The sequence below is a fragment of the Rhinolophus ferrumequinum genome, chromosome 7 (genome assembly GCF_004115265.2).
Source record: "Rhinolophus ferrumequinum isolate MPI-CBG mRhiFer1 chromosome 7, mRhiFer1_v1.p, whole genome shotgun sequence".
In the NCBI taxonomy this organism is placed as follows: Eukaryota; Metazoa; Chordata; class Mammalia; order Chiroptera; family Rhinolophidae; genus Rhinolophus; species Rhinolophus ferrumequinum.
The window spans coordinates 78,680,342-78,703,441 of record NC_046290.1 but is presented as its reverse complement, the minus strand read 5'-3'; the positions used below and the strand labels follow the sequence as shown (position 1 = coordinate 78,703,441).

Genomic DNA, 23,100 nt, shown 5'->3' with positions numbered 1-23,100 from the left:
TCTCCTAGGGAGCTAGTGGAAGGTGCATATTTCCTGCCCTATCTTGGCAGATTCTGAATTTAAAGGGATAGGTAAGCTTGGGAGTCTTTAGGTTTCTTAGCCACGCCAGGTGATTCTCAAACTCTGCCCCATGAGAAGAGTCTGGTTTGTGCTTAGGGTGCATATGGCCTGAGGCTGACAGACACCATGTCACCTGGAGCTACAACAACAATACATACACAACCCTTAACACAAGTGCACAGCTAATGCCAGGCACAACTAAATCCTAAGCCTCAGGGCTCAGCAGTGCATCAGGAGGAATGGGGGGCATGACAGGCTATGGTGATTACAAGTCTGGCCCTCAGGAAAATCAGGACTGTATTTCTTCAAGGAGCTGTTCTCTCAAGATTTTCATTCCAAAATCACTACTAGGTGGTTCAGCAGGAAGTTCGGGAAAAAAAAACAGTCAAGGACTGTAGCAGAAGTGAATGACCTTGGGAAACATGACTGTCACAGCAAGAGGTCAGATGGCTTCACAGACCTGGCAAAGCCAGGCATGTCAGAACTAGAGTGAGCATGGCAATGGAGCTTTTCTGACAAGCTCCAGGGAGAGAGAACAGAAATTAACAGATGACCCTATGAGGCTGGAATCTCTGAAACATCATGGAACAAGGGGACCTATGTAAATAGTTCTGATTTCTGTCCCAACTCCCACATTCCCAGTGAGACATACGACCTAGGAAGGAAGGGATTATCTTTAATGATTTAAGCAAAAATGGAAACAACGTTTACCCCCCAGGTGTTAGGGATCCCAGAAAATTTAAGGAATTCATAAGGCCCTCTGAAGCAATGAACCTAGAATGATAAATAATTTAAAACAGGACATAAAGACAATTTTCTCAGTATGTGAATAGGTTATGTGATGAGCTAGAAAAAGGGTCTGTACAAATAATTTCTGATTTAAACCATATTTTTTGGTGTTGTAAAGTGTTCAATAAACATTCACCCAACCCCATCCCCCCAAAAAAAATCCATTCATTATTTTACTTTAAGAGAACCATATCACATTCTTAAACATTTTTATTCTAAATATACTTTCTGTTTCAAATAACCTTATTTACGAAAAGCATCTTCCAACTTTACAGGTGTCTGGACCTGAACTACTGGCTACTTTGTGTCTGCTAAACTCTACAATATGTGACTATTAGGAATGTATGGTTAAGTAATGTTCTAGAAAGACCAGTCATCAAGAGTGTGCTATCTGATATGTGCATGTCAATGTATATTTTACCCAATAGATGGGCTAGGAAGCAAGCAGATTTAATCTTAAAAGGTGAGAAATATGAAAAAGTTCAAGAATATGGAACCCAGATATAAAACGGGAATAGTTTTTTAAATTTCCTAATGATAGTATGCCTCTTCCCCCTTCAACCAGGCAGCAGTGTAGACAGGCAGCCTAGGAGGTAGAAGGAGAGCTGGCTTCAGAGACAACTGACTGGGCTGTACGTTGTCCACCCTCTGTCTCTGTGCCGGCTGTGTGACCTCGGGCAAACCACTTCACCTCTCTGAGCCTCCCTTTCTCTGACCCGGTAGCTGTCAGCCCAGTGGGGAAAATGTTCTGGTGCAGCAGGTGCAGGAAGGCTGTTTTGCTCATGTTCGTGTCTCCCAGGAAGATGAGAAAAGACAAGGGCAAAATCCAGGCTAATGTAATAATGAGCACTGTTGTTTACTAAAGATACGGTGATGTACTTCACAAAATAAATGACTGACTGATGTACCCTCCTACCAAAAAGGTGACTTGCTCCAATCTGTGTTTCTGAAGGCAAACTTTTTAGTCTGCACAATGGGAAAAATTGTGGTATAAAACTATCCCACGCAAATCCATGTTCATCCAGAAAGCCAAAACTGAGGATAAGTGACCATCTCTTCCAGAATACAGCCAGTTTGTGAGGCTAAATGTGGGACAAATCATCATTTTTCCAGTCAGTGCAAAGGACTTCTGTGACCTGGCCAGACTAAAGCGGAACTTCTAGCACCAAATCCATGACCCAAATGAAAAACAGTTCTTACACTTCCTTCTTACTTTTCACTCACAGCTTGCCAGTTGTTGATTAAAAAGTCCTTAGCTATATACCGGCCAACTTCAGATTCTGCCACATCTTCAATTATGTTTCTTTCATTAAAAATGGATGGAGACATGGTGACAGCATACTCCATATATCTACAAAAATGCATTCACAGAAGATAAATATGTAAAAATTGTGCAATATTAAAAGTTAATTTAAATAAATGGAATTACAATCCCATATGATTCTAAGGTAATAATTCACAACTATTCATTAATTCTTATCTTAGCACATTTCTGTTTTTCTCCCTTTAGTTTATTAACTACATTCTTCCACCAGGAACTTTCAAGGTAAGTGGACCATAATCACCTGTGAAGTATCCATGGGTCTTTACTGCAGCTCATTGCATAAGCAAGTTGAATCCTTTCTTCTTCATTTGTGTTATTCATGTAGATATTTAACAAAAGGTCCCATTCTTTATTACTTCCCAAGGCAATGCCATAACATAAAACCACAGTACTAATTGGATAAAGTATTCTGTAAAGTACAACATTCAATGATATTTCTCATAGTAGTTAAGTTATATGCTTATGTAGGTTGTTGTATATTTAGAAGTATGTATCTAGAAACAAATGCTGAGATCTCAGATATAAAGATCAAAAGTAGGGAGCTAGTAAGGCAACGCTGGGAACTGTCATTAGCGGTACTCTCATGAGACAAGATCATCCAATTAGTTTAGAAACTAAGGAGTTTTAACAGAGAAGTAAATTAGAATAACACAAACAGTAAGTATATGCTGATAATTAAGTTTGGTCTCATATCTTATTATCACATTTCCTAAGAGTCCATCTGAGGTCATATATTAAAGGTAATATAATAAAACCAAAGTGACAGAGTCTGAGTCTCAGCTCTCAGTGAGACTGCAAACTGAAAGAGAAAGATATATATATATATATATATATATAAAGAACAACCTAAATAAGATGCAAAATAAGCACAAGTGCTTATAGGAAATGCATTGGCAATGACAGGTCCTAGGTGACAATCACTGTATAAATTCTAATCTATTGTTATGCATAGACCTATATTAAATGACTCTTTTTAAAATTTAAAATAAAAGGATACTTGAAAAAAATAGTAGGAGAGATTAACCAAGTGAAAACAAAACAATCACTCCCAGAATGAGAGCATCAAAAGGTAGAGAAATTGTTGGTGTTGAACAGGACAGAAACAAAAGCAATTACAATATTACTCTTACTCATTCTCTGGATGGTTGGTCCAGTTTTTGAAGAGTTCCCTTGACAGTTGAAGACAGTCTTCAAGGCCCAACAAACATGCAGCTTCAAAGAGTTTTTCCAGTGATATTCTTAAAGGAAAAGTCAAAGAAAAACATTTTATTTTGCATTACTATATTATTGTTTCTGCCTCCAAGAGCATGTTTCATAAAAGGATAGATATTCTAAAACATCCTTCCAATAACATCATGTTTGCTAAAAAATAGCTTTTGTGGATAGCAAATCTGTTTAAGATTCAGAGAAATATTTGCTGAGAGGCTGTCAGGCACCAAATAAGCTCCCCAAGACTGGTATTTTTTGAAAAGTTAGAAATAAATTACTGCCATTCTTCATCTCCCTCAATCACACACGGTGTACACACACACATCTGTTATCAATTTATTTTCCTCCCTTTTATAATAATTGCCTTATGGATAAAAAAATGACTTTAGAGTATTTGATCTAATACACTTAAAAATAAAGTTCTTTATACATGAAAGGAAAGGGAACGGTTTACTTCTCTCCTTCGACATTTGCAACACTAATGTGCTTTTCCTTGCTTAAGTGCCTGTTCCTTCTTCAGCTCCTCCTGGCTATTCTATTTCCATCCAGAAAAAGAATAGAAGTTTTGGTTTGGTTTTGTTTTTATAGCTGAGAAGGGGTACACATTATGGTTCAACACAAACTAAATTCAAAAGAAGACAGTGAAGAATAGTAACAAATCCAGATAAGCGGTGCCTTGAGTTGTACGTCTCCCTACACTCTCTGAGTTTGGCGTCAGAGGTAAAGGAATTCAAACTGGCATAAGCTTCCAGAAAATGCAAGAGCCAAATTTCTATTGCTACACAGTCTAGTTTCAACCCTGCTTGACCTGGCCTTCTGATAAGCAGACGTGGAACATCCAAGGGTGGAGGCCCTCTGAGAGACAGCTCTGAGCCTTCATTTACACACACACTCTCTCTCCCCACCTATCTGAAGTTGGCGACAGCAAGACGGAGTTCTCTGCAAGTGCAGTCTCATTCCCCACGGTTGCTCCAAAGAGAACTGAGCCAGGGAGGCTACAAAAAGCGGGTCACTTCAGTCCACTTTCGGGAGAACCAAGGCCATGGCTAGTTCACACGTGTGCTGCCTGAATTAGGCACATGTGTGCCTTCCTGTTTATTCCCTACTATCCCAGCTCATCCTCACCATCTTCCATTTACTTGTCCATTCAACCCCATGTCCTTCCTTCCAGTCACACACCCTAGCACTAAAATTTCTCCCCTCTCAGAAGGGTACTCTTGAGAGAGAATAATTGCATTTTGCATGTTTTTTTTAAAACATTTTTTTATTGGGGAAGGGGAACAGGACTTTATTGGGGAACAGTGTGTACTTTCAGGACTTTTTTCCAAGTCAAGATGTTGTCCTTTCAATCCTAGTTGTGGAGGGTGCCATTCAGCTTCAAGTTGTTGTCCTTTCAGTCTTAGTTGTGGAGGGCGCAGCTCAGCTCCAGTTGCCTTTGCTAGTTGCAGGGGGCGCAGCCCACCATCCCTTGCAGGAGTTGAACCAGTAACCTTGTGGTTGACTGGCAACCTTGTGGTTAAGAGCCCACTGGCCCATGTGGGAATTGAACTGGCAGCTTTCGGAGTTAGGAGCATGGAGCTCCAACCGCCTGAGCCACCGGGCCAGCCCTGCATTTTGTATGTTTTGTTATTTCTTGTTTGGTCTAATTGATTTCAGCTGGATACTGACTAGCGCTGTAGATAATAATGCCTGTACCAAACTCTCTCCCTAAACCTAGAAGCCCAGCATACACACAACCCTTGAGTCACAGTTAGACCAGCAGAACCACAGCCCTATTTTGCCTTTCACCCACTTCCCAGACCATCAAGGCAACAAGCCTACTCCCCTCGCCAAACCAATTTTGTAGAAATCATTTGCAACACTATGCTCACCATAACTGATATATTTCACTGTCAACCTCTCTTACCAAATTTGCACAATGGTAGAATTTCTGTCACCAATAATACACAGGAGGGACTCTTTAGCCTTTGTGGCCTTCCCATGCCCTTCAATTCATTGGTAGAGTACTTGGCTTAGCACAACCCTTTACCGGTAGTATGACACACAATTTCAACCAGTAGCCTCAGATTTGAGAACACAGAACTGTAAATTCCTGTGTGTGCATGTATGTGCTTTAAAGGTAAATTAAGATCCAAAACTATTGTTTGCTATTACGATACATGTAGCTCACCAATCTCAAAGCTACTGTTCTCAAATAGCATACAAAATCTCTCTCACAATATAATGGTGTCAGTTCTCACAATATAATGCCCTTAGTACGTAAATCTGGAAGCCTATCTATTAATAGGAATCATTTTATTCAATGATCACTGTTGAAAAAATACTTACAGAACTAAATAGTCATCTTGCAATGCTGCGACATTTTCACGAATTATAGTTGAATAAATATTCCATATTGAGATAAGTCTCTTTAACAGATACTTCTATAAAGAGTAAAGAAAATATACTGTTAGTTCTGGTTCATGTCACTGAATTTGTACTGTATTTCTCTTTATCTGAAAAGACGTTAGTAGAGAGTGACAGATATTTCTTTAGAAATGATCTTTGTTAGTAATGGGTAATTGGTTTATTTTTTAACCTCCCTAGGTTCAGTTTTCTCATACAAAAATGGGGTTTATAATAATGCTAATATTACAGTTTTGTGAGGACTAAACAATGTAATGTATGTAAGCACACTGCCTGGCATATAGTAAGAACTCGATGAATATTAGCTATTATTATCATTTAATATCACCCCAACATTTCAGATAAAATAAAACATGTCCTCAAAATAAAGAAAAAAATGTAAAAATTGAAAACTATTAAACTTGCTACCTTAAAATGTTCATGCTTAGTATATACAAGTATTTTCTTGTATACCTCCAAGAAGGTAAGAAGAATTGATTTATACCTTGGACAAATTTAAGCCCTGAGTCTGAAATAAAGTTTCTTCAATTGAGGAATCAGCTGGTAAATAAGATTTTAAAAGTTATACATTTACAATACATTCCTGAGAAGAAACTAGATGTTATTCATTGACATTCTTTAAAAACAAATACCCTGTTTCCCCAAAAATAAGACCTAGCCAGATAATCAGCTCTAATGCATCTTTTGGAGCAAAAAACAATGGAAGACCCGATATTACACTATAATCATGTCATATCATATATCATATCATATCATATCATATCATATCATACCGGGTCTTATAGTAAAATAAGACTGGGTCTTATATTAATTTTTTTTCCAAAAGACGCATTAGAGCTGATTGTCTGGCTTTGTCTTATTTTTGGGGAAACACGGTATTAGTTTTTACTTCTTTGCCCAGAACCAATCATCACATTTTTTCAATGAGCTGCCTCGATCCCACAAACATTTAAGCATCTTTGTCTCTTGGTTGCCATTCCCACATTCAAGTAAGTTCCCATCCGTACTTTGCACCGTAGAGAAAAGAAAGTCTGGAACTCTGAGGTACTTGTGATCTTGCCCACAAACTGTCCCAGAAACTCACTTGGAAGCATCACCTAACATACTTTCTGGTTTGTTTGTGACCCTTAGCTCTCCGAAGGGTTGCTCCCTAACTCTAGTTTTGATTTTACCTGTGCTGTCCTTCTTATGATCAGTGTTTAAGTCCTAACAATGGAACTTTTCTCTTTTTATATTGTTTCAGTTATGATGGCACATCATTTCTTCATTTATTAATTGTAATTTCCCTCTCTCTCTTCACAATATCAAAAGCAGCTTCAAAACTTTTACTTTTCCTGGAACATATCTCTCTGGTTTTAAGTGCTGGCCCTTTAAATCAGAGTATTTCAATTATGAATTATAGGGTTGTTAAAAGTCATTCTGTTTGACTAACAATCTTTTAGGAAAATAGTTGCTAATAGATACTATTCTTTTCTGTAAGAAAAAAGGCATATCATTTCCATCCACTTCTGATTTCTTAGGACACATTGTCATTTCAGTAAGAATTAAGTACCTTTCCAAACTTCTCTCAGACTCATCTCCTAGACCACGTCTATGACTAAGGTTATTTTCTTCTAAGAATAATCAGCCATTCCTAAGAAAATGAACACACACACACACACACACACACACACACACACACACAGAATTAATATAATAGACTATTACTTTTGGAAAGACCTGTTTCACAGAAGCTGTCTAGAATATAGAATGTAGAAAGAAGAAGAATGGATTTTTTTTAAACCACATAACAAAGAATGAAATTACCTTTAATAATGGGTATATATCATAGTTGTTCACATCGTAAACAAGATCCCTGGTTACCAGGTTCACCAAGACTGCATGCCATACTATGATTTCATCTTCTTCAGCAAGGTACTTGGTTAAATCAAGTGCTGTTTCAATCTCAATATAATTGTTTCTGTTTGGTTTAAAAACACACACACTAAAAAAAACCTTCACTTGCTAAATGATTTGCACCCTTTCCCTATTTGTTCCATGCTTCAATGCCTGACTTCAATAAGGTATGTGAAATCAAGAAGCTAGAGGGTAAAGGCCCATCTCATTGATGAGATGGGAATGAAGCAACATTGACAGACCCTCTGTTTCAATTTGGTACGTTCAAGTACCCAAATTCCTGGAGGCTATAGAAAACCCAGGCCAAATATTGGCCTGATTATGGAGGCAAAAGAATATTTGTGTATTCAGGATGCATTCTTATAAGAGTGTAAATTTCATTCAACAAGTATTAATTAAAATATCATTCTCTATCTAATGTTATGCCAGCTACTTAATGGGAACACAAACTAGAATATAGGACAATACTCTTGCCTACTAGTGAGGAGTTTATTACTTCCATGAAGAGCTGAGATTTATGCATAAGAAGCTGTTAACAAGAGTCCTACAACAGGCAATGGATACAACAAAGTAACAAAGAAGGAAAACATATGCACGTGACAGAAAAGTCAGGGAAGGCCTCCTGGAGAAGGAATTTGAGAAGAACAATGAAGGATGGGTAGGATTTAACTGGGTAGAGAGAGAGAGGAAGACAGCTTAGGACAAAAAAGATAAAGTAGGAATTAATGTGATGGGCAGACCAAGCGAACCCAAGGCAGATGATTTCTTACATACAGTTGAGAGGCAAGGACTAATAGGCAAGACGGTTCAACACTGTGGAGAGCCTTGAATATCGGGATGAAGAGCTTACATGTGGTAGGAAGGTGTTTACACAACTGGGTAACATCTTGAAATTGATGCCTTCATTTTATTGCAATTGTGTTGAAGAAGATAGAATGGAATTCAAAGGAACTAAAGGCTAGAAGCTAATGCAATAGGCCAAGCAAAAGACGATAAAAACTTGACTTAGTATGGAAGCGGTAAAGGCAGTAAGTGAGGTGAGAATCCAAAAGACCTTCCCAAGAACAAATAGATAAGACATGGTGACTAGGTAGGAAACGTAGAGGAGTCCAGGATATCTCTACTGTTTTAAGTTTGGGTGATGGGAAGAATAGTGGTACCTTTGACAGAGAGAGAGAAAAATGATAGCAAGAGCAATTTATAGACAAAAATAAAGTTTGGTGTCTGAATTTAAATGACCACAGGACAAACAGAAGACAGGAAGAGATAAATAGAGATGTAGATTTAGAAGTCCTCAACATGTCTTCCACAAATATTTACTCAGTACCTTACATCTGTTAGGCACTGCAAATGTACATGATAAAATAATCACTGAAGCCAAAAGAATACATGAGTTATCCAAAGGAAAGATAGAAGAAAATAACATACCCGTGATTGGTCTAAAGGATGCTCACAGCAGCAGGAAGAAGAGAAATCAGATAAATGAGGAAAGCCAGGTTTACATATTGGAGTCTCAGGAAGACAAAAAAGAACTTTCCAGGAGGATGTGGTCATCAGTCTCTAAGTCATGGTACTCTTAGAGAGGAGCTTCAGCAAAGCAGTGAGCAGGGAAGTATGCTGCAGGTCACAGAGGGAAAAAGTAGTAAAGAAATGAAGGATAAAATAAGCAGACATTGATTCAAGAAATATGAGAGGCCAAAGAAAGAGAGAACACACTTGATAATTCATTATGTATACGCCTTAATTTTATTGTCTGAAATTCAAATTCTGAACATATATTCATTTACCTGGTTAAATACTTAACAGCACAGTTTATATTGAGCAAATTTAATATAAATAAAATCAATAATTTTGTAATATGTTAAAATACAGGCCATATCCCATTAAAATTATATCTATAGCCATCACCCTTGGGTAACATATTATCACTTCAAAAATCTCAATTCATAGTCTATTTATCTCCAGCAACTTTTTTTTTGGGGGGGGAATATGTCAGCTACTTTATTTCCTTAACTTCCAATATCGCAGAAAAATATGAACATATGTACAATCTTCTTAATTTATCCATTTTAATCTTTAACAGCCTTTACAAATGCAAGCCTGACTCACTTGTATTTTACCTAAGTTTTTATTCCTGATGATTTTAAAAATAATGATTCTTATACTTTTTGTAATAATCCTATAAATACTTAAACACTATTATATATTTTTTCTATTTATATCTTCTCTATTGCATTGTTTTAAAACTTTTCCTTTGAGGGGTTCCTTTTAAATGGAATCATCTTTGCTATTCTTCTAAGACCCCTTAAAAAAATTCTCCATAATCAGTTTAAATCTTATTGTAACAAACTTAATCTAATTGAAAATGTATAGGACTTTGACATAATTGACTGCCAAGTTTTGACTTGAGAAAGAACATACTCCTTCCTCTCAAGTTGTAAAAACCATTGTTTTCTACGGCTTTCTAATTGTAGTAGACATTATTGCTTTTTCCTGATATGACTTTTTAAATTGGCATTTTTTCTTTTTTTATTGTGGAAAATAGACAACATAAAACTTACCATTGTATTTACTTTTAAGTGTACAGTTCAGTGGTATTAAATACATTCATAATGTTGTGACAATCACCACCATCCAGCTTCTTAACTCTTTTCATCTTGTAAAACTGAAACTCTGTACCCGTGAAAGCATATCTCCCCATTCCCCCTTTCTTCCCCACTCCCAGCCCTTGGCAACCACCATTCTAGTTCCTGTCTTTATGATTTTGACTACTCTACCTCATATAAGTGGAATCGTACAGTATTTCTCTTTCTGTGACTGGCTCATTTCATTAGCTTTATGCCCTCAAGGTTCATCCATGTTGTTGTATATTCCAGCAAACTTTATATTATGAAATCCTACTATAACCACAGAAATTTGATCCCAATCTTAATAAGTTAGGGAGTGGATATACTAAAGAACCAACTTCACAGTGACGAGGTTATTATTTTTATAAAGTTCTCAAGGTACACTCTAAAACCATGAAAGAAGAAAATATACTCACTTTGACAAGGAAAAGGCATCATCAATCAACTGCAGTCTGTGAATAGCAGGAATAGCCTGTAGATCCCAATATGTGCAGGAAAAGATGAAAACATTTTTTACTAAAAAAATAATTTTCAAAATAATAACATTTAAAGACCACTGCTGCTTACAAAGCACTTTCACATGAATTGTCTCATGCAGAGAAATGATAATTACTAAGGGTAGTCCCCATAATTTATTTATTATACGTCTGGTTTTGATAAATGATCCTCTGGACATGAATCATAATCCTTAAATATGGCAGAGAATTTTGCCAAAACACTCCCTGAAAACAGCATGTTAAAAAATAAAACAGGAACCCAAGTTTAAAAGGCCTCTCTGAAACAGAAAGTATACAATTAAATTGTATTACAATGTCCAGATTATTTTCAGGGGAGTTTTTTTGGTATAGGAGGCCCTTAATAAATATTATTTAGCACTATTTTGGTGATATTGAGGTACTCTTTTAAAAGGTATCTCTCTTCTCAAGATTTTTACTTTGACACAGAACCACCAACAGAGCCCTCTGAATCACAGAAAGTCACAAGTCAGTCAGTGCCAACCTAACTCTTTAGGCTTTGGTTTGAGCTCCTTGGTATTGCCAGGACACAGGACTCTGTCTCAGCGTTAGAGACCTGAAGATGCCCAAAGCCTTCTACAGCATGCTTTCAGTACCTCCCAGCATTTTCATATATTGGTCCTAAAAAATTTATCTTTACAACACCCCTTTAAACATCTGAGCAAGCCAAGCTTAATTTTTTCTTTGGTAGTCGTCTCATTTCTTTTCTGGCAGTAATAACACACTTTCTAGATGAATATTAATAAAAATGTTGTTCTAATTATGTTGTAGAAATAACTGACCCAGGTTTTCAATAAGGAAATCTACAGTAGATTGAAGAAATCGTCACTATAAGGACATGAATTAGCGCTTCCATAGCCAAGAGTTACCTTAGGAATTAACAAGAATATAGCTACTCTGAAACAGATAAAATATTATCGGGCCGGCCTGGTGGCTCAGGTGGTTAGAGCTCCATGCTCCTAACTCCGAAGGCTGCCGATTCAATTGTCACATGAGCCAGTGGGCTCTCAAGCACAAGGTTGCCAGTTCAATCCCTCGAGTCCCGCAAGGGATGGTGGGCTGCGCCCCCTGCAACTAAGATTGATCACGGCATCTTGAGCTGAGCTGCTGCTGAGCTCCCAGATGGTTCAATTGGTTGGAGTGCGTCCTCTCAACCACAATGTTGCTGGTTTGACTCCCGCAAGGGATGATGGGCTGTGCCCCCTGCAGCTAGTGACGGCAACTGGACCTGGAGCTGAGCTGCACCCTCCACAACTAAGACTGAAAGGACAACAACTTGAAGCTGAATGGCACCCTCCACAACTAAGATTGAAAGGACAACAACTTGACTTGGAAAAAAGTCCTGAAAGTACACACTGTTCCCCAATAAAGTCCTGTTCCCCTTCCCCAATAAAAAAATAATAATAATAATAATAATAAATCTAAAAAAAAATATTATCATAAGTGTTTTTTGTAGCTTTATTCAAAAGCCCAGTGATAATTTTTAAAAATTAGTGAACATGTTCTGAATGCCAGAATTGTGTCAGGCCTCTGTTAAACATAACACACGCATCACTTTATTTAATCTTCACAACAACCCTTCAGGTTTGGTATGTTACACAGATAAAAAGTTATTATACAGATAAGGAAAATGAGGCATGACTAGACAAAAGGCCAAAGGTCACACATCTGGTAAATAATGAACAAAACTACCAACACAAACCTACCTGACCCAAAACCCAAGCTCTGGACCAAGATACTCTACTGCCTCTTCTAGAGAAGGTACTGCATGCATGTCTCAGTGGGCAGTCAAAGAGATATCTAAGGTATCTTTTAGTTCAACACTCTAGTTTTGTGAATGGAGTCTCAATGAACTGCCTAAGCTTTCACAGTTGAGCCAACTCTAAAGACTTCTAAGCCAGTATCCACCTCCATCAATGGAGATTTGGTTTAATTCAACCAATTAAAATCTGACAGATTAGAACTAGCCAACATTTTAATACTTATATATTACATAACGATTTACAGTTGTTTTATAATTTAAAATGATATTGGATTATTGTTGACATTTTGTGAATTAAATTCTCCCCTCTAAAGGAGAGTAAAAATATAATTTTTAGAAAATTAACATTTTCTAGCATATTCTGCACACCTATTATGAACTTAGAAATTTTGAGTACATGTTTATCTACATTGTCTCTAATCCTCATGATAAATAAGAAATATATAATATTATTTCCATTTGAAAATGAAGAAATGGAAGCAGAATATTTAAGTATTATAACTTGACTGAGATCACAAAAATAATGGTTAATAAGAAAATATATTCTGATTTTTTTTTTTACCTAGAAAGGTAAAATTATTGTGGAAAAGTGAGATTAATGTTCAAAACCACAATACATTCAAGAAAAATCTCCCCTTTCTAAGAATAAGGAAAAAAAACAACAAAGCACTCCAGTGTGCCTTGGGGTGAGGGGTGGCAACGAGTCGGGGGGTCTCTTCCCACCAGACAGGTTTATGAAAGCTCAAATCTAAAGGGCTAGAAAGTGCAATATTAATGATATTTAATAAAAGGTATAAAAAATAACCTTACCTTGGGATCTTTTTCAAGTTGTTGATTTAATTTCTTCCAACCTAATTTATCATAGTTAACTCTATAATATCCAGTTATATTCAAATTTAAAATCACCCAGTCATGATCAGAATCTGAAACTTGCATTTCAGGGAATACTTCTACAAAGAAATATGTGAAAACTTTAAAATAGTACATTTAAACAATATTCCAATACATGTTTATACTATATCCTCTTAAATCTAAACAGTAAACCCAAGAAAACAAAAAGCAATTAAAATATATATTATATATACACACATATATGTGTGCATGTATATATATCTTACCATATAATTATATTTTTTATATAATAGCTTTTGATTTGAAACTTTTCTTTAAATATCTATGTTCAATAAGAATGATATAATATTTTAGTTTTAAACAAGATAGCTTTTCAAAAGCTAGATATTTCAACATTTTATTATCTGCTTTTATATATATAATATATAATCATGTATATATGTGAAGATACTTAAAAAATTTGTTACTTACTGCTGCTTTTATCTAGCCAGACTAAAGATTGCGTAGTTCCATTTTTTATCCAAAAAATAGGTACAATCCATGTGTCACTTATTGAAAAAAAATTTAAATTCAGTTAATTTTCACACATAAGAATATAAACACTGAGCCAATAATAAATTTGATGACAAAATAACAGACAGAATTCAAAATCTTTGGTCATTCCATCTGGATATGTATGACTTTGCTCTAAGGATAATTCACTGTTGTTTTTACATTCCAGTTTTGCTTTGGCTATTTGTTTATTCTCTCTTGTTTTGTCTTATAGATTTACTTCTTATAACTTACAGTAGCTACTAAGACTATCTTACATCTGAAACTCTCAAGGCCTGTTTATAGTAAATTATAGTCCCCTGGCCTTACTCAGAGGTTGTTCAAATGCTGCAGACAGACCCAGATCCATCCTTGCCAAGAGGGCTAAAGGGTAATTTAAGAAGAAAAGGCTTGACAAACATCTCAAAATGTTTTTCTGCCTCAGGCTTTCTCCCTGTCTGAAAAGTGTTCAGCATGACTCAGCCAGGTCGTTCATATTTACTGAATGCTGACATTCTTCTCGCATTGGTGGACGTGACCTGGACGAAGTACCTGACCACAGGGAGGACACATTGCTTGGGACACACTGCTTGGAGTTTGCGCAGTATGTCCCATCTTGCTCAAATGCTTACAAGTCTGCTTTCTTAAAGACTTGGAACCGATGATCTGTGTTTTATCGAATAGCTACAGCGTACCTCTTCTCAAAAGTCACTGACTATCACAGTGAGAAGGGACCTCAGGTCTCCTGTTTCTCTCCCCTTAAAGGAAGAGTAGAACGACCTGAACATTTTGGTGGTGGTATTTGAAAATGAATTACTCATCTGTGCTTACTACTTACTACCATGAGATGTGAGGATCAAAACTTTATCAAAAACAGCAGAAAACTAACAAGCTAAGAAAGAGAAGGGAAGGGAACAGTTAGTAAATGCTAGGCCTCTTTATACTCATTAATTCATTTCATTTTTACAACAATCTCCTGGAATACATGTTATTACATTTACCTTATAGGTAAGGCAACTGAAACTCAGAGATTTTAAATAAGACTTACCTAAGGTTTGAATTTTGGTGAAGTAAATATTTGAACCCAGGTCTAACAGTATCTGAAGGCCATAATTCTAATATCTCGGGTATGGCTACAAATATAAACATGTGTGCATTGCAGACATGCAAAGAATTATTCCTCAAGGACATAGTTATCATTCAGGGAAGACAACCTTGCAACAGGATCCCTCTTCTCTTAACTAACATGAAGTCATCCATGGCTCTATCTTACTGCCTTTCATCCTGAATCCCGAGTAATTCACTACCTCTCTCCAAAGGACAAAAAGGAATACGTGACACCCAAAGATTTGGACAGTAATGTGGCCCTAAATCCCAGGGAGGGGCACTTCCTTGAATCTAAATGCAAGTCTCTGGCCTTGCTCTGGACATCAGGTGCTCTACCTCATACTGGCACCCCAGTAACAACCTGCGTGAACCCCTAAGTCACCATCCCAGAGTCACTACAGAAGGGTGTGTAGCCAGCAGAGATTATGCTTCCTCACCCACAGGCTGGTTTCCATTTGATCACAGCTCAATGCCAAGGAAGGTGAAAACAGAGGAGCAAATCTACCTACTTGTGAGCTAGAAGAGTCTGATTTTTAACCTTTCCAAGATAAAATGGTTCCTGTTTCATGACGCCCGTGGATACATTTAAGGTGATAACTGGAAAACCACTCTGATGTGTCCAACTGTCCATTATGCTTTTTACTGTTGCTGGCAAAACAATTTCACTCTGATCATCTATGGCCTGTTTTAAAAAATCATCAGAAAAGCAGATATTTGTCATCAAAATTTTTTTAGGTAGCAATCTCCTAAAAGAAACTACATAGCTATTCTATACAGTAATTCCCAGTGGGAGAGATTCTGGGCCAAATTCAGAACTCTGTTCAACTCTGTATCTGAATGGTCCCTGAGTTCATTCATTTATTCATTCACTGAACAAATATTTATGGATATAATATGTGCAGGCTCTCTTCTGGGCACAGGAGTACAATGGTGAAGACTAAAGAAACAGCCCTGACCTAAGGGAGTTTCACAAACAAGGCAAAATTACTTTCCAGTGGCATGGCCACTGATCTCGTTGAACTCTGTCATACAAAACAACTCAGTAGAAACACGTCAGGAAGTGGGACAATTACCATTTGAAAATGCCTCCATAAATCATCTTGCTCAGCATTTGAGTAAGCAAATGTCTCCAAATATGACTGTAAAAATAGAAAAGTTAAGGTGAAAATAAATCACATGCCAAAGCAATTATTTATGTTGACTGCCTTCCAGGCAACAACAATTTTGTAAACTCACCTTAAGTGCGCTGATAAATAAATTCTCATTCAGGAAACTAGCAAGCATCCGGGCCATAGACGCTCCCTAAGACACAAAAAGCTCTCCATGATTTGAACAAAATTCATATCTAAACACTGACACATTCCATTTTGATAAGCAGTATTCTAGACTGTGTCCCTGCCTGCATCGTGCACTTTAGTTGAAAGTTTCGGTTATTCCAAAATATGCTAATAAAATAGTAGACTGACACTAATTAATAGGTAAAAGGGGAGCAAATGTCCTACCCATAAAGAGTTCAGGGTACATAAATTTTTTTTAATTGAGATAGTTACATGGCAAGAATAAATTTGCACCAAACAGAAGGGTTCACCTTAAAAGTCTAACTCTAGTTATAATGGTAGATGGTACTGAGCACCTAATGTGTGGGCTTGATTAATATTTACTAGATGAGAATTGATTTAACCACATATTCTGAAATCTATCTACTGAATATAATTAAGGTTATTTGTATCAAAAGTTGTACAGTGGCATATTAGTCTGTGACTCATTGAATCCATTTTATGCAACTTTCTGCAAGAATGCAAAACAAAAGGAAATATATAACTGATTTTACCTTGTTGTAAGTAAATAAGTCGAAGAGCTCATTTATTTCATTCGTTTCTGTGAAATTTTCCAGCTTCGTGGATACAGCTCTAGACACCAGGACATGATCTTTTTTGAGAACATCATGTAAAATGTTAGAAAAAAAGATCTCATTCTAAAAGAAAAAGATTGAGCCACATTAACCTCTGAGGTGTCACAGAAACACAAAATTCAATGTTCCCAACACTTTCAAAAACTGACATTGAAGAGGGAATAAAAGAATAATTGAGAAGTGCTCTGTGAGCTGCAATATGCCAAATAAGTCAGGATTCTGTGAATAATAAAACTCTAGGATACTTCCCTTTCCATTTGGTAACCTTTATATTTCAATTTTTAAAAAATAAATTGTATATGAAAGCTGGTGTTATTTCCAAGATAGCTATCTATACTTCCCCTAAAGAGGTCCCTGGATACCCAAACAGGGCCATCCAGGGAATAGCATCTCTAGATGGCTTTAATCCTCTAGGATTTCATTGATGATTGTATTAGTAACCCTTTAAAATCAATCGGTCTCTCTTACATGGACATTTATAAACCAAATGCCATTGATTGGGCTATTATCAAACTCTGAGAAAGGCTGTCATTTAAAGCAATACATATAAAACTTTAATGCGACTAAAGATCACCTGGGGATTTTATCAAACTCATATTCTAATTCATTTGGTCTGGGTTGGGGCCTGTATTTCTAATAAACTATCAGATGATGCCAGTGCTGCTAGTTCAAAAATCACACTTTGAATAGCAAGAATTTAGAGGTGATATCTGCATAAGTCTGATCTTATTCATTAAGCATAGGTTTTATTAATTTAACACTCAAGAGTTCTGTTTTCCTGCATATGGCTCTGTGATTTTTCATACTCAATTTCAATCTAATGACTAGATTCAAAGGAAACCAAAGTTCATGATCTCTCAAAGATCATTGAAATAAGGCCTTAAGCTTTTAAAAAATAAAACTTGTGGCAATTTTCTCAAGTGACAGGATCTTATGCTCTTCTGGCAGAGGTTATATTCACTCAGCTCTACAAGCAACTGAGAAATATAGACTCAGGAAAGAGTGATTAAGAAACCAATGATGAAAAGAAATAACTAAATGGTACAAAAAGAGGCTGATCTTACCATCTTAGCTTCAAAAACACCAGTAATATGTTTTCGTCAAATGTTCCCAGATATGACAGTATCTTAGCCATTTTAATTGCAGTAAGAGGTAAATAATTAATGTTAATAATGTATTCTATTCAATTAAAAACATAGAGGGTGAATCTAATTGTTTTAGGGGAATGGAACCTCTTCCCTTGGTGACTGAGCATGAGATAATTTGGGATACAACCTAACATTTTCAATAACAGTTACAGACGTCACTAACCATGTGTAGATTCGATGTTATAAAAGAGATATAAATAATTTTGTAGGTATAGAATATATGGAAATGACTTTTGAAGACAACTAAGATTTACTATATGTATATAAAGTTTATATACACCATGTTTTCCCGAAAATAAGACCTAGCTGGACCATCAGTTCTAATGCATCTTTTGGAGCAAAAATTAATATAAGACCTGGTATTATATTATATTACATTGTACCCGGTATTCTATTCTATTCTACCCGGTATTATATTGTGTTGTATTATATTACATTATATATTATATTACATTATATTATACCCGGTATTATATTACATTATATAATATAAGACTGGGTCTTATATTAATTTTTGCTCCAAAAGACGCATTAGAGCTGATGGTCCATCTAGGTCTTATTTTCGGGGAAACACGGTATGAAGAGAGTCATATCACACACACACGCACACACACACACCAGTAGCTCCTGGAGAACAAGAAGGTCCCAGGTGCTTTCTCTGCAGAGCGCGTGGTTAAAGACAGGAGCTTTGCAATCAGAGAAACCTGGAACTGAATCTTGTCTCTGACATTTATTAACTGTGAGACCTTGAACAACTTACTTAATGCCTTAGTTTCCTCAACTGTAAAATAGAAAAAATATCAAGTACAATCAGATGATTGTTTTGAGAACTGAGTAAGATGATGCATGTATAGAACTCAGACTATCTGACAGTCCTAAGTGCTCCATGAATGGTGAATACAGTGTTATCATCATTATCCCTGTCATCAGACTAGATCCAGACAATGGGTTACAGTCAGACAATGGGTTATAGTCACGGATCTGTCCTCATCGGGCCAATGACCTTAGCAAGTCACTTAACCTTTCTATACTTCATTCTCTTGATCTATATAAGGATGTCTGCAAAGGGTAGGGTGGGCGGCATGAAACTGGGGCATTAAGAGGCTGCTGTATCAGTGCTTCCCACAAACTGAGATTTCACAAACAGATGGAAAAAAAATGTTTTTTTAAGTTTCTGTGGGGCCAACATAGGTTTGTCAACTTTTTGTTCAACCAACTTTTTAATCAACACAAACCAAATATCATCTATCTACCATCACCAATCTTTCATAAAAGAAGGGAAATTTAATACCAATATTATAGAAAGAACATAATTTTCATTATCTTAGAATCTCCTTCAAAGTGAAAAAAATTTAGCCTATAAGGAAGATCTGGCCAGTGGAGATCAGCATTTCAAATAACAATACACTCTTTGAATGAGTAAAGGTGTGGAGAGGAGAAAAGAGGCCAAGAATTGAGCCTAGGAAACACTAGGGAGAAGAGATCAGGGAGAGGCAGCAAAGAGCAGCAGGAAGAGCAGCCTGGAGCATCAGAGAGATGACAGGAGGCAGGAACAGAGGCGAAGAAAGGATCTCTGACTTGCAAGAAAGATGTGAGGTCTGTGTCAAAGGATGATATTAAATCTAAACATTTAAACACGTAAGTCAAATAAAATCAGTTAGGCTTTATCATGCCATTCTGGAAGCACTACCTAATTACTCTAAATAAATGATCAGAAATATAATTTTCACTTGAAATCATCAGAATTGCATACCTATAAATTTATTTTTCGTATTACTATTTACTCAAAACAGTAAAACAATATCAGCTATAATATGTATAAGTTATTAATATTACATATACTATCAGCTATATTATGTTATATTATATATAATATTTATAATATATAATATAGCATATTACTTATCATTAAAGTCATAGATTACTGATTACAACTGCTATAAAATTTAGTTCTGGTAGGCATAAGTGAAAATAACCTAAAACCTAACAATAGGAAAAGATTATATATGTATACCTTGTAAGGTGATACAATAAAATATTTAAGCCACCCTTAAAAATCTTGTTTTCAAAAATAATTAATGATTTGTGGAAATGCTCTTGATATAATATGAAATAGAAAAGGCATTTTTACACATTTCTGTGTAATTCCCACTATTATGAATATTTACAATAAGTCTAGAAAAACAAAACACATTAAAAAGATAACACTGATCATCTCTGGTATTACAGATAATTTAATATTCCTTGTATTTTCTGATTTTACACATTTTCAACAATGAATATGCATTACTTTTATAAGTAAGAAAAATTATAAATAAATTTAATAGACATACTTACTCTTGGGAGTTTAGGATATAAGTAATTAATTACTCCAAACTCAAAATAAGATGCAAAACCTTCATTGAGCCAGATATTGTTCCACCAACTCATGGTAACCAAGTTTCCAAACCACTTTTGAAAATGGGAGAAAAAAAGAGCTTTTTTAAAATTTAAGTAAAAATTTTTGTAACTGCATGTTAAATAAATATAAGGTCAAAAACATAATTAAATTTTATTTGCTATCAATAAAACAGGACTCCGAAAAGCATGCTGTTGTTTTAACATGAAGAGATATCAGTCATGCAATTATCTGAAATAAGTATTTCACATTCAATGATCGAAAGCAATTTTTGTTTTAAAACTGCTATGCAAAAATAATGTAAGCTAGAGTAGCATTTCGTACATTGTCCACTTTGCCCATAAGTTAAATAGAGAGAAGTTCTGAATGTTCACTTAATACCTACTAATTACAGCATCTTATATTCTAAATAGACTATGTCGGGATTTTGTGGTAAGCAGTTATTGTGTTTTAAGAACATGATTTGATCTGTGCCATGTACAAATCAGTCAAGTAATCATATGTTCTGTAAAATAATCCAGCTATAATTATTTTGTATTTGAGCTTAAAAGAAAGAAAGTGCCAAGCAGATGATGAATTGAATGGGGAAAAAAGAACACATACAGAATAATTCCCAAAACCAACAAATCCCCACCCTGGTATTTAACCAAATTCTCGTAACAGCTATGATGTACTAATGGTTAGCAGCCTGTATTCCAAAATAATGTGTCACTTAGGCTATAATAAAAAATGACACTTTGGGTGACTGATCAAAACTTGTGAAAGTGTGTGTTGACTGTGTAACAAACAGGGTGTTATACAATCCCAGTAAACCACTCTTTCACAAAATTTCCTATGGATCAATATAACAAAAAGACAACAATTTCATAGTTTAAGTGACTTCTTTCTTGGCAAACTTGTATTAATGCAGTCAAGGTCAAAATGCAGATGTGAGAATGTCCATCAAATCAAATAACTAAACTTCTAAAATCACAACATGAAAGCATATAGATCTAATGAAATGAATCTTAGTTTATACCACCTTTATGGATGTAGCTCGAGGATTAATTAAACTCATCTCACTAACACTAATATACTGCCTTACATCCCTTAAATCTCTCCAAAAAAAAAAAAAAGTTTATAACAATCTACTGACGAAATATTGATATCTTTCAGTGACCATTTCCAATGTACCTTATTTTGAGATTGTATGAAAACAAATAATCATAGCTCTGCTTGGTGGATTTTTCCTGAAATGGACTTTGTGGAGCAAAGCTAATCTTTGGATGTGAATACCTGCCCTTCAAATGGACTGTAAGGTCTTATCACTATGATCCAACCTCACCAATTATTCAAATCCACCCAAGATCTGATTACACAGATCCTTCTTTGTTTTTACTCACTATCCCATTTTTCGAATATTTTTTTTAAAAATTTGGTATATAGCAGTGTTTTTGTTTTTTGGCTATTTTTGGTAGAGCAGCTGGAGAACATCTCCATGTGAAATAAGAAAGAACGTTTTACCACATGCCTGATGCCCGATCTCATGGGAGACAAGGTAGGAGATCACCATCTTTTTTTCTGTTAGTTGATCATCTGGTTGCAGCAATAATAATGACTCATCGAATATCATTAGTCCCCAATTTTCCATTGCACGGTTGTCAAAAACAGGCAAGGCAATTATATCTAAGTGGATTTAAATGGAGGGGAAAATGGAATCATTGCTTCCAAAAAACTTGAGATTTCCAGATATAAATATCTCAAAGTTAAATCATACAATTACTGGAAGAAAATACAAGTGAATATTTATAATCTGAGAGAAAAGACGGCTTAAAGACAAATACCAAAGACAGAAGCCAGAAAAAAAAATTGTATTAACTATACAAAAATCAAATACTTTTGTTAAAGGACTTATATCCAAAATATACAAAGAACACTTAAAAATCAACAATAAGCAAATAAACAACTTCATAAATTTGGCAACTATCAAAACAGACACTTTACTAAAAAGGACATACAAATGGCAAATAAGCATATGAAAAAGATACTCAACATCATATGTCACTAGGAAACTGCAAATTAAAACAATAAGGAGATACCACTAACACACCTACTAGGAAGGCTAAAATCCTAGTAGATTTTACTACACCAAATGCTGGAGAAGAAATGGAACAAGAGGATCTCGCCTTTGTTGCTGGTGGGAATGCAAAACGGTGCAGCCACTTTGGGAGACAGTTTGGAGATTTCTGATAAAGCTAAACATAGACTGACCATTCAATCTAGCAAGTGATTCTTAGGTATTTACCCAAATGAGTTGAAAACTTATGTCCATACAAAAACTTGCACAAAAATGTTTATTACATCTTTATTTGTAATTGCCAAAAATGAGAAGCAACCAAGATGTCCTTCAGTAGGTGAATGGATAAACGGTGGGACATCGATACAACAGAGTATTATTCAATGATAAAAAGAAATGATCTATCAATCTATGAAAGGTCATGGAGAAACCTTAGATGTATATTGCTAAGCGAAAGAAGCCAGTCTTAAAAATCTACATGTGCTTTAATTCCAACATTACATCAGTA

The 23,100-nt window shown here is 35.7% G+C and overlaps 1 protein-coding gene across 2 annotated transcripts in view; it reads right to left on the bottom strand.

Moving 5' to 3' along the window:
• The window catches only part of LVRN (laeverin), a 55,407-nt gene that overhangs the window by 10,654 nt on the left and 21,653 nt on the right, over window positions 1–23,100 (bottom strand). The window contains exons 5-18 of one of the 2 annotated variants that reach the window (XM_033110728.1): window positions 22,047–22,201; window positions 20,476–20,589; window positions 16,910–17,053; window positions 16,315–16,380; window positions 16,152–16,217; window positions 15,588–15,760; window positions 13,912–13,988; window positions 13,399–13,538; window positions 10,728–10,783; window positions 7,595–7,748; window positions 5,711–5,805; window positions 3,304–3,411; window positions 2,415–2,582; window positions 2,063–2,200 (exon numbers count right to left, since the gene is read on the bottom strand). In XM_033110728.1, the coding sequence (XP_032966619.1) occupies window positions 2,063–2,200; window positions 2,415–2,582; window positions 3,304–3,411; window positions 5,711–5,805; window positions 7,595–7,748; window positions 10,728–10,783; window positions 13,399–13,538; window positions 13,912–13,988; window positions 15,588–15,760; window positions 16,152–16,217; window positions 16,315–16,380; window positions 16,910–17,053; window positions 20,476–20,589; window positions 22,047–22,201 (1,654 nt within the window). The remainder of the gene's footprint in view (window positions 1–2,062; window positions 2,201–2,414; window positions 2,583–3,303; window positions 3,412–5,710; window positions 5,806–7,594; window positions 7,749–10,727; window positions 10,784–13,398; window positions 13,539–13,911; window positions 13,989–15,587; window positions 15,761–16,151; window positions 16,218–16,314; window positions 16,381–16,909; window positions 17,054–20,475; window positions 20,590–22,046; window positions 22,202–23,100) is intronic. The other variant, XM_033110727.1, reaches the window with a different exon arrangement.